The 17,174-nt window shown below is 33.2% G+C and overlaps 1 protein-coding gene across 1 annotated transcript in view; it reads left to right on the plus strand.

Annotated features, from left to right (window-relative positions):
* Positions 1-231: 231 nt before the first annotated feature.
* The window catches only part of C5 (complement C5), a 75,273-nt gene continuing 58,330 nt past the window's right edge, over positions 232-17,174 (plus strand). Inside the window, exons 1-7 of the mRNA XM_006917074.2 lie at positions 232-320; positions 3,790-3,982; positions 6,276-6,438; positions 10,176-10,246; positions 12,419-12,510; positions 14,101-14,183; positions 16,453-16,543. Coding sequence (XP_006917136.1) covers positions 256-320; positions 3,790-3,982; positions 6,276-6,438; positions 10,176-10,246; positions 12,419-12,510; positions 14,101-14,183; positions 16,453-16,543 — 758 coding nt within the window. The 5' untranslated portion in view covers positions 232-255. The remainder of the gene's footprint in view (positions 321-3,789; positions 3,983-6,275; positions 6,439-10,175; positions 10,247-12,418; positions 12,511-14,100; positions 14,184-16,452; positions 16,544-17,174) is intronic.

Raw genomic sequence — 17,174 nt, forward strand, 5'->3', positions numbered from 1 at the left:
CCATGTTAGAATCTTGTTATTTGTGTAAATTAAAATAAATTCTCTAGGTGTAAATCTTTACAAAATATCTCCTGTCTTTATACCTAAGCATTAGAGATCGTTTCAATTCCAATTTTATTTTTCCTACTTAGAAGTCCCTCTTTCTGATGTTAATAATTAACCAATAAGCTAACTTGCCCAAATTCTTTAAGCTTGGTTTATTTAAAAGGAGAGCAATTTCAAGGTTATATCCATGGTTTACTGCTGTCTCCAGCTATGGGCCTTCGTGGTATACTTTGTTTTTTAATCTTTCTGGGGAAAAGTTGGGGACAGGAACAAACGTAAGTAAAGGAACCTGTCTTCATTTTTCAATGTATCTTAATTATGGTGAGTGAAAGATAAATTCAATTGACTGTTAATTTGAAAATAACTTTCTACTTGAGAATATCAAGTGAATAGTCTCATCTAGTCATGGAATAGTCATGGAAGCATTTCGATTTGATTAATAGCTAATGACATGACAGCTTTTAGGGATTGTTATTTTTTTTAATTATATAAGTGATTACTCAAATTTCTCTATAATAAAGCACAAAATAGACTCAAGCTACTAAGCTTTCTTATCATCTATTGCTTATTGATATTTATTATATAGTTTTCCATATGTCGTGCATAGCAAAGCAAGGGTTACTTGAGCGTTAATTCTAATACAATGACTTGAAAAACTATTGTTGAAAAACTTGAAAAAACTATTATAATTACTTTTATATTTATGAGCTCATTCTTCACAATTTTTAGTGTTATTGAAATACTGTACATTTTAAACTATGTCTTAAAATAGTGATCACATATCTAGAAAAAACATTATAGTACTGAAAAGGAACGGGAGAGTATCTAATTGAACCTACTTATTTCACAAATAAGTGCAGACAGAGGAAGAGACTTGCCAAAGGTCACACTGCTAGAGAGAGACAGAAGCGGGACTTGTTTTAAGGACTCCTCTTTACCACTTTAATTTTTTTCGGTTTGTCATAAATGTATACCTATAAATATGTAAACTATATTATGAATATAAATATATACTTAGGATGTCATAAATTTATAGCACTTTCCCACCCCTAATTTCATTTGTTTACATTGCTACAATCATCCCAGTACCTCAGTAGTTTTTATATATTCTTTTTTGAAAGTGGCTGAAGTTTAGAGAAAGTGAGATAAGTGACCTCAAATTAGTGGCAGAACTAGGACTGGAACCTGAGGCCCCTGATTCTGAATTCTTTCCACTACTCTGTACTGACCCTTAATAAGCATTGCCTCTCTTTCTCTCTCTCAAAAAAAAAAAAAAAAAAAGAGGGTGTACCATTTACAATAAGGTCATCAGTCTATTAAATTAATAAATTTAAGTAATTGATTCAATGAAAATTTATCGAGCACCTATCATGTGGTAGGTACTGGAGATATAGTGGATGGTATAACGCTTGCATTCTAGTGAAAGAAGCAAATAATGAATAACTGAATGAATGAATCAAGAAAGGAATGAATAAATAAAGTCAGGTAGTTATTAGTACTACAAAGAAAAAGATAAGGGAGAGTAAGAGGACAAAGAAATGACAGGGAGCTATTTGAAAAGTGTGGACAAGTAGGGTTCTTTAAGGAAGTGGCACTCAAACAGAGCTTGAAGGAAGTGAGGAAACAGCCTTGCAAATATCTGGGGAGAGAACATTCCAGGTAGAGGCTAAAGTGACATTTTTGCCCCTCTGCAAGCTCACTGGCCTGATACTCTGCAACCGCTGAAAGAAAATAAGAAAAATATGAAATTCTTTATACAATTAGATTGTGCTACTGATAAATCAGTAATGACCAAAACCTGCATGAAGTGTGATTCCAGAGCCATCTTTTAGGGATTTGTAAACACTGAATATTTTATGTTTCACCACCACCACTACCACACAGACAATTTAATATTAAAGCAATACTAAACCAAAAATTATAAAACTTCTAAGAATACTAAAATTAAAATAGCTTTTTTTCTAGATTTGTAAAACTCTTGATAAATTCAGTGTAGTATAGCAATTGAAAATGTTAATTCAAGAAACAGGATGTCCAAGATCAATTTCTAATTCTATAGCTTATTAGCTGTGTGACCGTGGGTAAGTTGTCAGTTTCCTCATCTGTAAAATGGGGATAATAACAATATCTTTCCAGAGAGTGGTTATAGCAACAGAGTTAGTTTGCATATAAATTACTCAAAATGGTGCTTAGCACATTGTAAGATTTCTGTAAATGTACCTTATTAGCAAAGCTGAAGTTTTCTCGTTTTCTGCTGTTCCTGGGTAAGCACATGGGTCAGATCATGGTTGGAAGTCTGGAGTTTCTTTCTTCTCCTCTTTCCTTTCCTCTTTCCTCTCTTTCACAATTTGCCTATAAATGATTCCAAATTAGTTGTCAAGTAGAATTGCCAGATGTTTTAAAGGATTTAATTGCTTCCAAATTAATTTCATTGTTCTAAAGACTTGCTGATTTGAAAAGACTTTTTAAATGTCATAATGTTGAAAGGATCCAGCAATAACTCTACTAGTAGGGGTGATGGGCTGTTCAGCCTCGTGGATTAGTCAATCATTATGACCTTTTGAGTTGAAACATGTTTTTCCATGTAATAGCATAAGTAGCTCTCACTATTCGAACTATATACTTTGTGATATATAATTAATAACCTAGTTTATGTTTGTAAGTTTTCTTTTAATAAAGCAATGGAAAAAAACCACTAATTTAAAACATTTTTATTTCAAAACACATATAGATTCATTTCCATTCTTGTATAAATCAAATGAAAAATAAAACTGTGGGGACAGCCTATGGTTGTGAACAAAGCTTGTAACTTTGACCTCAACTGAACACATAACAACCAAGTGAGACCTAAATATAAAGGTCTGCTTCATTCACTTATAAGCGAGGTGACCTTAATCAAATAACCTCTTATCACTTGTCAAATAAGAAAAACAGTAGTATTATGTCATTGACCTGTTATAAAGATGAAAAGAGTTGTATATAAAGTGCTATATAGCCTCTTATATATGGTAACTACTCATTATTGTTTTCTCTGTTGTTGTATGATTGCGATTATTCCTCTTCAAGGACCTTGATCACTGCTTTCATTTTCAAGTGCATTCCCCCAAGCTCGCTTTTATTCTATCATTTTTAAAAATACACTCACTAGTATAACACAATACTTCTAAAATTACCTCCTTTCAAATAATTTAGTGAAATTAATGAATCTTAACATTTATTGAGTACTAAGCATGCTAGGTGCTTTCATATACATATTCTCATTTCAGCCTTACCTCAGCCTGGTAGAGAAGGTGGTATTTTAGTCTCAGAGAGGGTTAGTGACTTTCCCATGGTTACTCAGCCAGGAGATGGCAGACTAGAGTTCAATCACTGGTGCCTATGTTGCTTTTTTCCTTCACTGGGCAAAAATATTAAAAATATCAACCCTATTTACATGTTCCAGTCAACACCATTAAAAGTCTTTCTGTGCTGCAGTAGCTCAGAGAAGGTGCCATTACTTCCTTTCTGTATGTTAACTGGATCTCCAGCTCCATTTTTCAAGTCCTAATTCCAAGCTATTTCTTCTTGGAAACTATATTGAAACGATCATATGTCATAAATAAATTTTAATTTAAAAATATCATTTTCAAGTTGAGAAAATGTGCCTATTTTAAATTGAATCTCTCAATTGAGACAAAAAAATCAGAAGTATAGCAAAATATGTTATATAGAGATACTGATTCTTTTCTTTTTATGTTTCAACAGGTATGTCCTTTCAGCACCAAAAGTATTTCATGTTGGAGCATCTGAAAATATTGTAGTTCAAGTTTATGGATATACTGAAGCATTTGATGCAACAATTTCCATTAAAAGTTATCCCGATAAAAAATTTAGTTATGCTTCAGGCTATGTTACTTTATCTGCAGCAAATAAATTTCAAAACTCTGCAATCTTAACAGTATGTATTTATCTTTTATTGTATTTATATATACACAATATTCTCAATAAAATGTGTATCGAGAATATTGTGTTTGAATATTGATAACAGAGATTTGATCATTTATACTGTTATACTTCTGTATGATTATTAAATGTCAGTCACAATGGTAATATGAATGAAACACAAAATTCTAAATAGGAGAGTTGTGTCTGTTCTATGAGCAATGCATGTAAATTGTAATGTTCTTATTGGAAAGTAAAATTATACTAATGTAAAAATATTTGAAAATGAGTTGAAAATACTTGGTGAAAATTATCAATACAAAAAAATATGAATATGCATATTGATCTGAAATGCATTGCCTACACAAAACCCATAGATACTTTTGAAAATTTGTTTGTTTAAACTACAACATTCTACAATTATAGTTTCCAAAACTAATAAATTTTTGATTACTGAAATAAATAGCTCTCACTGACAACCCATAGTTAATAGAAAAAACAACCTTGATCAAATAACTTTTCCTTCGGTTAAGATATTATAGTATAGCTTAGTTAGAAAAGAGTTTGCAACTCATTTTTTATTAAAAATTCTGATAACTAAAAATAATTTTCTAGACTAATTATTTATTCAGCTAAGTAGATAAATATAAGCAAAACGTTGTTTTAAATTCCAATAAAAATTCAAAATCAAGAACCAGAAAAATCAGACTTTTAGACTTGGAAGGGCCTCTGGGGTTCATTTAGATGAGTGTTTCTTAAAAGTGAGTTTTTAAAAAGGAATTAAAATATGAAATTTTATAAAGAGCTTAAAATTAAAATTATATTTATTTTTAGCATTTTGAATTTATTTTGTAAATTTGTTTTGATTTTATAATTATATAAAAGCCAAAAGCATAAGAAGATTATACCTAGGTTTAAGTTTGTACATTTTATTTTTTATTACAAGTAACATTGTAATAAAAAATAAAATTGTATTATATTATAAATAATTATAAGTCAACATTGAGAGTCCTCTAGAACCTTTTATCCTTTAAATGCTATATGTACATTACTCAGTTTGAGAAACACTGATTTAAATAAATTCTAACCAAATGTAGGAATTCTTTTATTAATGTTGGTGGTAAATGCTCTAATCTCTTAAAAAATACACTTATTAGGTTTATTAAGAATTAAAATTCATTTACCAAAATTGTTATTTTCTGTAGACACTCTTATATGATGCGACTCATGGTAGCCACTAGCCACATGTGGTTGTTAGCTTTAAATTTAAATCAATCAAATTTAACAAAAATAAAAAATTCAGTTTTGCAATCACATTAGCCACATTTTAATAGCCACATGTGGCTGGTGGCCACTGTATTGGGCAAAGAACATTTCCATCATCACAGAAAGTTCTGTTGAACAGTGCTTAGATGATTAATTGGAAAGTAAATTACGGTGGGGAAATCATAAAAATTGATGTATATATTAAGCATTTAATTTTATTTTAACATAATAATGTATCTTTATTTGCCAATTGTTTGATGTCGTGCCAAGGTATTTTCTTGAAGTACGGGTCTACTGATTGGAAGGTCAGATTTTATTATGTGTCACACCTTTAACGAATCATCTTTGTTTTACACTTTCGGTTTCTTTAAAGTGGGAAAGACCTTAAAGACACCTGCAAAGCAATTTGAGTGTAGAATCTTTATAGAATTTTAATGTTTTCCAAACTTTCACAGTATTCTCACATATGTAATTCCACAGCAGTATAATTTAGTGATTAACTTTTATCCCTATCCAGAGCCTAAGTTTTCATAGAAGCACTCTTCTTTCATTACTTCTTATGTATTAGATATGTATATCATGCAATGCACAGTGGATAATTACAGTTACTTACAAATACTGGAAAGCGTGCAGATCAACTGGTGAAGACAAGGGCGTAGATAGAATACAAAGTGTCCTAACATCAGTCAGAATATTGAACTGAAGGAATGGAAAGCATGGGCTAATCCAGCAAGCTAATGAAGTGAAAGTTTGTTAAGAGAGCTTCTATAACTTATACAGTTTTACTAAATGCATATAACATTTAAGAAACACAGAACCAGAAGATTTTTAATTGCTTAAATCTAAATGTTGATTATGGTATTTAACACTGCAGGGCTTTGGTCAAAATTTATTTACTATTCTTGCTCCTCTACTACTTTTTAAATGATTAAATAAACATAATAATTTCTCCTTCTAATGAGATTACTGTGGTAGTTAGAAAATCAACATGTTTTATAACCTTAAAATTATTATACTCTTCCATTAACATTTTTCTGTTACAGATACAACCCAAACAATTATCTGGAGGACAAAATCCAGTTTCACATGTGTATTTGGACATTGTATCAAAGCATTTTTCGAAATCAAAAAAAATGCCAGTAGCCTATGATAATGGTTTTCTCTTCATTCATACAGACAAACCTGTTTACACTCCACACCAGTCAGGTAGAGTATAAGATGGTTCTTTCCCTGGGGCAGACAATTGATAGTATATTGTACAGCTTTATAACACTTGAAATTAAATGGAGACAGGTTTTCAATTTGTTTAACAGAGTTTTAATTCCCAATGACGTTTTACTTATAAATACCATTTACTTATAAATACCATTTACTTATAAATACCATTTACTTATAAATACCATTGTAATTTAAAATTGATGCTAAACAAATTAATTAATTAATTAATTAATTAAAATTAATTTTAAGTTTAAATTTGATTTTAAATATAAAATTTCGATTCATATGGAAATTGCAAAATCAATAATTACATTATCTGCCCCATCAGTTATTTCCATATGTAGAAGAAAGCTTTTTAAAAATTGTGAAATGTCATATTAATACTTTATTTATTAAACAAGTATAAGATGTAATTGCAAATATAATTTTGCAATGGAAAGGTAATTTATTATAAAGCCATATTCATAAAAAATTTTTATTACTTTGGAGCTAATCCTTAAATTTAGAAAACAAATCCAACCCTAGGGGATCAGATGTTCCTGCATCTGAATAAACTAGATCACAGAAATATATGGCTATTGTTTTTCCAGGGGATCTACCTAAGAAAGTTTCTATTAGAACATCATTTCATATTCATGATTCTTCTATAAGAGAGGGAAAGGGCAAGATAGCCTGTTAAAACTCTGTGATTGAGGAGTAACTGGATTCAGTTCCCCAATGAACCAAAAATAAAACACAGAAGAGTGTGAATTCTGCCCAAATATGTTTATATTTCTGCAAAGTTTTTGATTCCTCCATCTCTCTTTCTTATTCTCATTGACTTTTGAGCACATCAGAGATGGAATTATGAGAGAACTATATATGGGAGGGAGAGTTTATAGAGTTTTGATAATGATATCATTGGTGAAGGACAGAGGAAGGAAGGCAGGATGAGCCAGTTTTGTTGGAAAATTTTCACATAGTACTTACTCACTAAATGTTGATTGATGTCGATGATGGTAGTGGGGTGGAACAGGCCTACACCATTACCATTTCAGCAGGGTGACCAGTTATGATCACCTCAGAGAGGAAAGACCTGGAGAGGGCGGGATATTGCTCTCAGCTTGGCCAGAATATTATTGTCAGAATAGTACCATCTTTCGACTCCAAGAAGATGATTGTTTGGTATACAAGGAGATAGTCTCTGCCCATAAAGCTTGGGCCCTTTTGAACATAATCATGTCCAGAAGCAAGTATACCATTGCCCTGTCCTCCTTCTGTATGAGAGGATGTTTTATTAATTTGGTCTTATTGACACTACCTACCACTTAGGGTCCTAAGTCTTTGTCCAATAAGTAGTCTGATATTCAGAGCCTGGGATCTTTCTTAGCTATCAAAACTTTTCCTTAACAGCCACATCTACTATTTCTCTATCAGGACTTTATTGTAAGAAGACATGGTATCTTCATCTGTTCTAATCATAGGGGAAAACTGGAGAACTTTCCTCTAGTTTCCTCAAAGTGGATTCTGGAGCCAAACTATCTTGGTTCAAATCCTGTGACCCTGTGTGAGTTACTCAAACTCTCTGAGCCCCACTTTCCTCATCTATAAAATGGAGATAATAATAGAATTTACCTCATTGAGTTAGAAGAATTAAGTGAATTCATATGTGTAAAGCACGTAAAACAGTGCCTAGCACAGAGTATTAGGAAAGTGTTTTCCATTATTATTTAATCTGTGGAGTAACACAAAGCCTTACGTACACAGAAGAAAAAGAATTATTTAAAAGTAATCCTTTTAAAAATTAATTAAACCTTGCTATTTATAGCTCTAATGTCCTGATCCACACATTTAATCTAACGATCCTTAAGAGATTTTTAGTATAAGCATCTTTAGGATAAAGGCGTAAATCTTCAAGACTTTATCGAATAAAAGGCTTTAGAATATTGACCAAAATACTTCAATTCCGTACAGCCTGTATCCTGCCTTCCCCTCTAGTTTCATCACCCACCATGCTCCCCTTTGTCTGTGGACACCAGCCAAATTGACCTCTTTTCAGTTGCTTTCTCACACTATTTTCCCATCCATATTAAGACCTGTATACTTCTGCCCGGTGCATTCACACTCCTCCTTTGCCTTGTTAACTCCTACTCAGCCCTTACATGTCATCCCACAGAGGGCAGCCTTCTCTGACCTCCCTGACTACACTCCCAGAAAGCCAGGAAGTGTCCTTTGTAGTGCTTCCCAACACTGGATTTTTACATATTCTTGTGTGATTATGTGTTTGCCTCTTTCCTCCTCTCCATTAGAAGACTTTTATGTCTGATTTGTCTCACCACCCTATCTTTGTGGCTAGCATAGTGCCTGCTCATAAAGGCACTCCATACATTACAAAAAAAAATTTATAAGCCATATCTCTGGCACACACACAAAAAAATTATTGATCTTGTCTCTGCTATGCCATTGCTGTGAAGACAAAATTAATTTTTTAACCTAAACACAAACTGGTTAGAAGGTAGACACGTAATAGTCGTAGAAATAATCATTTTAATAAAATAAAAATAATAATCATTGATTGATTAGTTATTATGTGCCAGGCTATGCAAAAACTTTGTCTTATTTAGTTCTTACAACACTGTGAAGCAGTCCTGTTTTACAGATGAGGGAACCAAGATTTAGATAAATTAAGTATCATGCTCAGGATCACACTAGGAAGTGGCAGAGGCAGGAGTAAAACCAAAGATTTGCACTCTAGAGTCTGAGCTTTTGTGGCATACTGCCTCTGACAACATTCCAGTGATGCTGAAAAAAAAGGTTCATAAGGCAGGAGGAAAGATTCAAGGTGGGAGATAAGGGTGAGTGTAAGGGGACAGCAGCGTGGGGAGGATTTACTGAACATCTTTCCTTAATCTTAATGTCTTCGTGAAACCAATTTAGAGAGCTTAACGTGGCTTCTTATGTAGAGTTTTTGCATAATACTGACTCTTTAAAAGGTTTATGGTGCCATTCAGTTTTATTTTGTGGGTGAAGATTTGGCCATGAAATATTTGAGCATCAGGAAAACCCAGGAGAATTTATGATTCGTCATTGGAACTAGATAAGCATATCTCAAGCAGCTATCACTTAAAAGCGAAGCAGATGCATTTGTTTAAATAGTGGGGATCTATTAACTGAAAGAAAGAAATGGAAGAGAACTAATTACCGAGCCCCTGTCATTATTCTTTTAATAATGAGAACAACTGTAGGATCTGGCTCAATAAATATAACAAAACCATACAATTCAAGGATGCCTTTAGCAGTAATAAGAGATAATTTGGGGCATCTTCAACTCTAATATATTATATACACTATATTAAACTCCTATATAACTGTATGGCAGACATTACTATTTTGCTACTATGAAATTCTTGGTAAACAATGGCCTAATTGTTTAGACATACCTAATTTTGTACTACATATATGTTCCAAAAAAATCATATGTAAATATAGCTTAATAAAGTAAACTGTACTTTAAGTTCACTAGAAGTAGCTCTTTAAAGGAATCCAAGAAGATTCTCTTTAAAAGAAAAAAGGCTTTACTAATGTATATATCTGCAAACTAACATTTTTTTAAATATGAATTTTGGTGTATTGACTGTATATTGATTTTTTAAGTGAGATTCATCTCTTCTAAGGCTGATTATTGTGAACAGTCAAAATACCCTTGTGTTTAGCAGAGTTTTTAATGATATCAATTATTCCTACAGTAAAGGTTAGAGTTTATTCACTGAACGATGACTTGAAGCCAGCCAAGAGAGAAACTGTCTTAACTTTCATAGTAAGTATGTTATTTATTTAAATAACAATTTAATTCATCTTCAGGATGAGATACATTATTCTGTGACCCTGCCCTAACACCACACTAACTTATTCATTGTTCAGTGAATGGTAATTGAACACTTTTTTTAGTATAACATTATAGGTTTATATCTCCATAATAGACATGTATAAAAAGCTTGTGAAAATTAAATCTAGATGTTTTGTAATTTTGAACTAAATCACTTAAATGAATCCTTCCTTATTTCTTTCTTAAAGAATATCAATCACTAAGAATTAATTAAATATCTATTATGTATAAGATTTTTTATTTGTACAATTCAAGATAAAGAATTACAACCTGGGGTACTTACACTTAAGGAACTTAGAGTTCAGTAAATAGCATACTAACACATGTAAAAATAGTGTTAAACCATGAGATAAAGATTAGCAGTTATCAACCTTTTATCGGCCATGACACACATTACAGATGATCTGCACATGTGCAATATACTCTCATGGTTTTATTTAGTTTGTGTCACAATCCTACAAAATTTTTAGGGGGAAGTAACTGCTCACCTATTAACAGTAGGTGTGAATTTGCCAGTTTATAACCATGGATCTCTATGGGCTGAATTGCTTAAAGCAGGAGTCCAGGAGCTGTGAGTCTTTTCCTTGGAAACACAAGATTTGAGTTTAGGAGAATACATACAGATGTATGAAAAGATACTAAAGAACAAAACCATACTAGAGTATAAACCAAACAAATTGTACCGTAGAACAAAAGACACATGAGCTCAGAAGGAAGACAAAATGGGGGTGAGACTGAGTGTCGATACAATCTTCTGGAATAGTATAGGTAATGGAAAATTTGAGCTGGGTCTTAAAGAATGGAATAGCCATAGGTTTTTTAAAAATAATGAACTTCCCATGTAAGATATAGCATGAGTCTGACTATAGTGGCAGGAAGAAATGAAAAATGCAGATAGTAAATAAACTGGCTGGCTGATGTAAAAAGTCTGGAAGAAAACTGAAAAGAGGTAGTGTCAGCTCAAGTGCCCTTTTTCTGTCTAGAAAGTACTAGAGGATGTGGACAGATGTTCTTTATCCAACCTCCTGTGTGTCTCCATGGTTGAACTTGAGTGATGCAGAATCCTGGCACCACACAAGGAAGAATGGATGCCAGTAGTCTTGTGTAAGAGATGCCCCAGAAAGAGAAGATTAAGGAATCTGATCCCAGAGCAGTGGGGAATCAGTGGGCAGGAAGTGTCCTGAAAATAGTACTTGAGAGAGATCAGAGAAGCACTCTGCATGATGGACTGCACAGATAAAGAACAGCCCAGAAGACATTTAGCCACTTCGAACATTCTAATGTTCAAAATAGATCTTTGTAACTCAAGAAAAAAATACCTTAATATCCCGACCATGAATTTCACAGTCATGATATATAATGGTAAATTTCTGGGTTAAGACCAAAATGGACCTCTACATGAACTCCAAAGAAAGTAAAAATCCTCATTTCAATAATATTCCAACCCATCCATAAAAGGAAGTTTATGGGAAAGCTTTATGGAAATTTTAAAGTTTGTTTAACTGTTTTGAATGTTTTATCGGGCTCAAAATGGCCATGCTGCACAATTATAAAATGTCTAGCAAATAAATTCATTTATAGTATATTTGCTTTGGAAAACTTCAAATGAACAAATATGGAATTTAGATTCTGATATCTGTAAAGCCTGTAAGTTCACATTTTGTTAATTATAACATCAGTTATTTTTACACATATTTTTAATTTTACAATAGAGAGTTGAGTCTCTTCTAGATAACTGAGACTAGGATACCTGGACATGGATTTATACCTTCGTGTGTGTGTGTGTGTGTGTGTGTGTGCGTGTGGATTTATACCTTCATGTGTGTGTGTGTGTGTGTGTGTGTGTGGGCGCGTGCGCGCGCATGTGTGCATGCGTGTGTACACTCATGGCAGGAAGTAGAGGAGAGGTTCAAAATTAGGGAGGGAAGTGGCTTAAATGAATCACATTTTCTTTCCACAACACTTAAATGACCTTTTTCCTTCATATTTAATTTGAAAACATGGATATTTGTTAGTAAATATTTCTGTAGATCAAAGATAATATAATCAGTTAAATTTTTAATGTGGTTTACGTGCTTCGATGTTGTTTGTTTTTATTCAAAGGATCCTCAAGGATCAGAAGTTGACATGGTAGAAGAAAATGATTATACTGGAATTATCTCTTTTCCTGACTTCAAGATTCCACTTAATCCTAAGTATTTTAAATTATTTGTTTTAAAGTTTTCTCTTAAAAGCACATCTGGAACTTTTGGTTGTAAGGCAGATCACTGGTCAAATAGAACCACCTAATGTTAATAGGGGGTGTCTGTGTGAAAGAAATGAGGATATGCAAAGTCTTTTAAAGTCTAATGAGAATCTAGGTCCAGTTTCTGGCAAAACAAAAACAAACCCTCAAAATACTTCTCATCAATCCTCATTACATATAGAAGTTAATATCTGAAAGGGGCAAAAGTAGTCCCCAGGCTTTTTTTTCATTTTCATCAAAATCATCAACTTCCCCCGCTTATGGAATTTAATAGACTAACAGTCTAAAATGCTGGTGTCTCCCATACCTTGCTCTGAGAGTTATAAAAATATTGGTCCTCCGTAGTCTTTGCAGCATCGACTAGTAGAAGGCAAATTTCAAGAGAAGAGATGTTCTCAGAGCTATTTCTTCCATTTGGCCTCATGTTAAAGGATTTAAAAATATGTTTAAACAGAATCCAAAGTAAATAGTCAGTAAGCACATTCCTGGTATATGCAAAGTACAATGGGGATGAGAGAAGAAAAATAGAAATGCGAATTCACACTCCTTGCCTTCAAGAGTAAGACAAATAAGATGAGTGTACGTATGAATGGCTACAGTATAACTTGAAAGCAAAATCTTTTAATGGTCATTTTTGGTCTGCCCTCTAAAAGAGAGTTTGCAGGTAATTCACTGTACTGAAGATTGTCTAGAATTTGGATAAAATTGGGGGATTTAAATAATTTGAATAATTTTTAAATTTTATATTTTCTTAAAAACACTATATGCTCTGTAGTGCAGAATCGAACCTATGTATAACTATTATCATTTCTCCAACTTCATTTGTGCCATTTGCTCTATGACAGATTATGTATCAACCATGGCAGCCTCTCATGGCCAGTTCTTTCCTGCCCCAGTACCTTTGCACGTGTTGTCCCCTCTGCTTAGAATGTGCTTCACTTTGCTTCACAAAGTTGACTTCTTCTCATTCTGTAGGACACAGGGTAAATACTCCCTTTTCAAAGAGGCTATCCCTGGACACATGATCTACTGTAGTCCCTCTCTTCCTTTTATTCTCTTGCCTATTTTCTTCATGGCACTTATCTCAATTTTGTAATTGTTTATTTACTTGCCTTTGTATTCCCTTCTAAACTGGAAACTCTTGAGGACAAGGGTCATGTTCATATAGCTCACTGTTATATCTCCAGCACGTCAACATAATGGACACATGATAAATATTCACTGACTTAATGATGATTTACCATTATTAAGCTCCAGGACTAAGTAAATCTCAAGTATCATTAGTTCTTCAAATCAAAGCTATTGACAACATGAAGATAAAATACCTGAAAAAAATAACATAATATATGAAAAACTAATTACTAAATAATTTCTATTCTGAAAACACTCAATTATTTCTGTTTATTGCTTAAAAATCTGTAGCAAATATAAAATACATTACTTACTTTTCCCTCCTTAAAACAGGAATTGATTAGATTTCCTTTAAATGAATTAAAGATATTTGATGACTTCTGTAATTTTAAATATTGTGCTTTCACAGATACGGTGTGTGGACAATTCAAGCTAAATATAAAGAGGACTTTTCAACAACTGGAACTGCATATTTTGAAGTTAAAGAATATGGTAATTTCTGACAATAAAAGTTTACCTATAAAGAGTTAATAAATATTTTTGATTGAAAGTTGTTAATTAAACCCAGGTCATTTTCCTCTTTAAAGAAACCATACTTTATCTCCAGCCATAGCTGGAGACAAAAAATAAGTTGAAATCACTTTTGATTAATGAACTTAATGCAAAATCACTCCCTGAAGATGAAGCAGCCTCATCTAGTATGCTTAGAAGCACTGGTGGAGAGGGTAAGGGTAAAAAGGCGGTTGTCCAAATGCCGGGGCTCCAGTTGCAGCATGCTTGTTAACCTTGATCAAGCACACCAACTTCTCTGGACCTATGTCCCTCATTATAGAGCCTGAAGAGACCTAACCCCCTGAGGAGCTTGACTAGTTAAGGTCCTTTTCCAGAATTATGATTTTAGGAGAAACAGACATGAGGCGAGCGGAACCCAGTAGACTAATAGATGATTTACTAAACTCATTACAGCCAATTAGTGACAGAACAAGAATAACACTTGGATTTCTTTACCCTTAATCTAATGCTATTTTCCATCTGATTCACAAATCCTTAAAGTATTTATTTCGAAATTAAAGATATTCTTATTTTGAAATCAGTGATATTAATGGACTAATAATTAATCTTTCCAGTTCTTATAATTGTTTACTAGTTTATTTATATGCTCTGATATCAAATTTAACTTTCTTCTGTTGAAGTCATTTTTTAATCCCCCAGGAGACTCGTAATATGGAGAATAAATACACAAATTTTAAAAATTAAGAAAAAAAAAGTGACACATTTGTTACAATGAAATTTAACTTTGAAGATTATAGGCTCTCTATATGTATGAATCCAACCAATCTTCCTTCAAGTGTTTTTGCTGCTTCCTGTATATATCTAGAATTCATCCACCTCTTATTATCTCTCATTGATTCATCATCAGGCTCCCTCCTGGATTACTGCAAAAGCTTCCTAATTGCCCTCTCTGCTTCCAAACTATTCTTGCTTGGCACTAGCCAAAATAGCCTTGAAATGCGAATGTCATGTTATTTCGCTATCGAAAAGTTCTCCTCCTCCCTCATCGCCTAGCCAATTCCTACTCACTTTTTAAGTCTCAGTTGAAAAGCCATTTATTCAGGGAAACTTTCTCTGAATTCTCTTTCCCGAATAGGATTCTCTGTACTTCTTCGTATCAGTTTTCATAACGGGTATAGGTATTTATCTGTGTAAATTTTTGCTTGTGCCTTCCTTCCCTGCTTGACCGTGAGCCCATAAAGGACAAGGCTTGTGTCTATCTTGTTTACTGGTATGCCCCAGTTTACACAAGTGTCCCTGCTACATGACAAGTAGGTACAAGATGGAAAGATGAAATATTTCCCTGCACCTCATGTCATGGAGAAAATACAGCTGCCTGCATCTTTGATAATGTAAGAATGCAGCCCAGAGCAACAAATTGCATTACTCTTTTACTTTTGGTCTTCACCATCTAGAAAACACATAAGCCATATCTGAAGCCAACTATCTCACTTATGTTTGGGTGCCAGTCTTTGTCCACAATATCAGGGTCACTTGTTCACCCAATTTTCTATTCACTGTTGTGCAGGTTAATAAAATTAGAATTCATAAGCCTTGATACACAGTCTGTTAGCATAAAGAGAAGACTGTGCCATTTTGACAAGTGATACTATTTTCTCTTGAGCAATCAAGGTACCAATGAAATAGAAAAAAAAACTTCCTTTCTGCCCTAATTTTTAATTTTGCATGGATGTTATTTCTTACAATTGTAAGCTATCTCTTTTTGACTAAAATCAGAGTTTTATGCTGGAATTTGGGGACTGGGTAGATTTTATCTACTGTACACACACAAAAAAGGGAAAATGTTAAATAAGCAAGAATTTTCCATTTTCAATTTAATAAACATTTGTTAAATATTTACTATGTTTGATACTTATAATAAGGGTAAGGTACACAAAGATAGAGAACAGTCTTTTTTGTTTTCAAGGAGCCCATACTCTAGTCAAGGAAATAAACAATTGCCTATAATAAATGCTGTAGTCAAAAAATAAACAAAGTGCTTCTAGTCCATAGAGCTACACAGAGGTACACGGACTGACCTCTGACTGGTGGAGTGGGAGGCTTCCCAGAGATATTGTCATTGCTATTGTCATTGATAATGATGATGATGACAAGGTAGACGTTGTGTTGATGTTACAGCATTAACTATACCAGAAAGAAAGCTAGTGTAATTAAAGTGGTAATATTGCCTCTTTATTTTTATTTTCAGTGTTGCCACATTTTTCCGTCTCAATAGAACCAGAGAAAAGTTTCATTGGCTATAAGGACTTTAATAATTTTGAAATTACTATAAAAGCAAGGTAAGAAAGTTTTCTATTTCACATTATTCAGCTAATTGAGTGCCAAATCCGGTTGGTGATAGTTGCCCAAAGTGAGAGCTGTAATTTTTTTCCAGCTTTATTGAGATTTAATTGACATGTAATGTTGTGCAAGTTTAAGATATACAATGTGTTGATTTAATACACTTACATACTACCGAGATCTGTGATTTATTAGCAAATTCTGCCCTGACTTTGGGATTCATTGATTGAGGAAACATTATGCCTATAGTTTGTTCAGATGTGAGCTGGTTCTGATTTTAGCTTTGTTGGTTATTCACCAGGAAAAAAAAAAAATTCTAAAGAATTAAGTTCAATGTGTATGTTTAGAAACCAGCACTACCTAGGATATTGGGATTGAGATATGAAGCCTTCTCTCTTTGTCATTTTTTAATGGCTTAATCAGCCAGCTAGTGCTGCATAACTACTTCAAGACTCAATGTCTTAAAACCATGACCTTTTCTGAGTCAGCTGGGCATTTCTGCTGATCTGGGCTAGGCTGATCTCAGCTTGGCTCCTCCATGTGCCTGCAGTTATTTGCAGGTCAGCTGGGGGCTGCCTGGTCTAGAGAGATCTTACTCACATGTCTGGAAGTTGGCTGGCAGCTGACTAA

This window comes from Pteropus alecto, unplaced genomic scaffold (assembly GCF_000325575.1).
Source record: "Pteropus alecto unplaced genomic scaffold, ASM32557v1 scaffold226, whole genome shotgun sequence".
Classification (NCBI taxonomy): domain Eukaryota; kingdom Metazoa; phylum Chordata; class Mammalia; order Chiroptera; family Pteropodidae; genus Pteropus; species Pteropus alecto.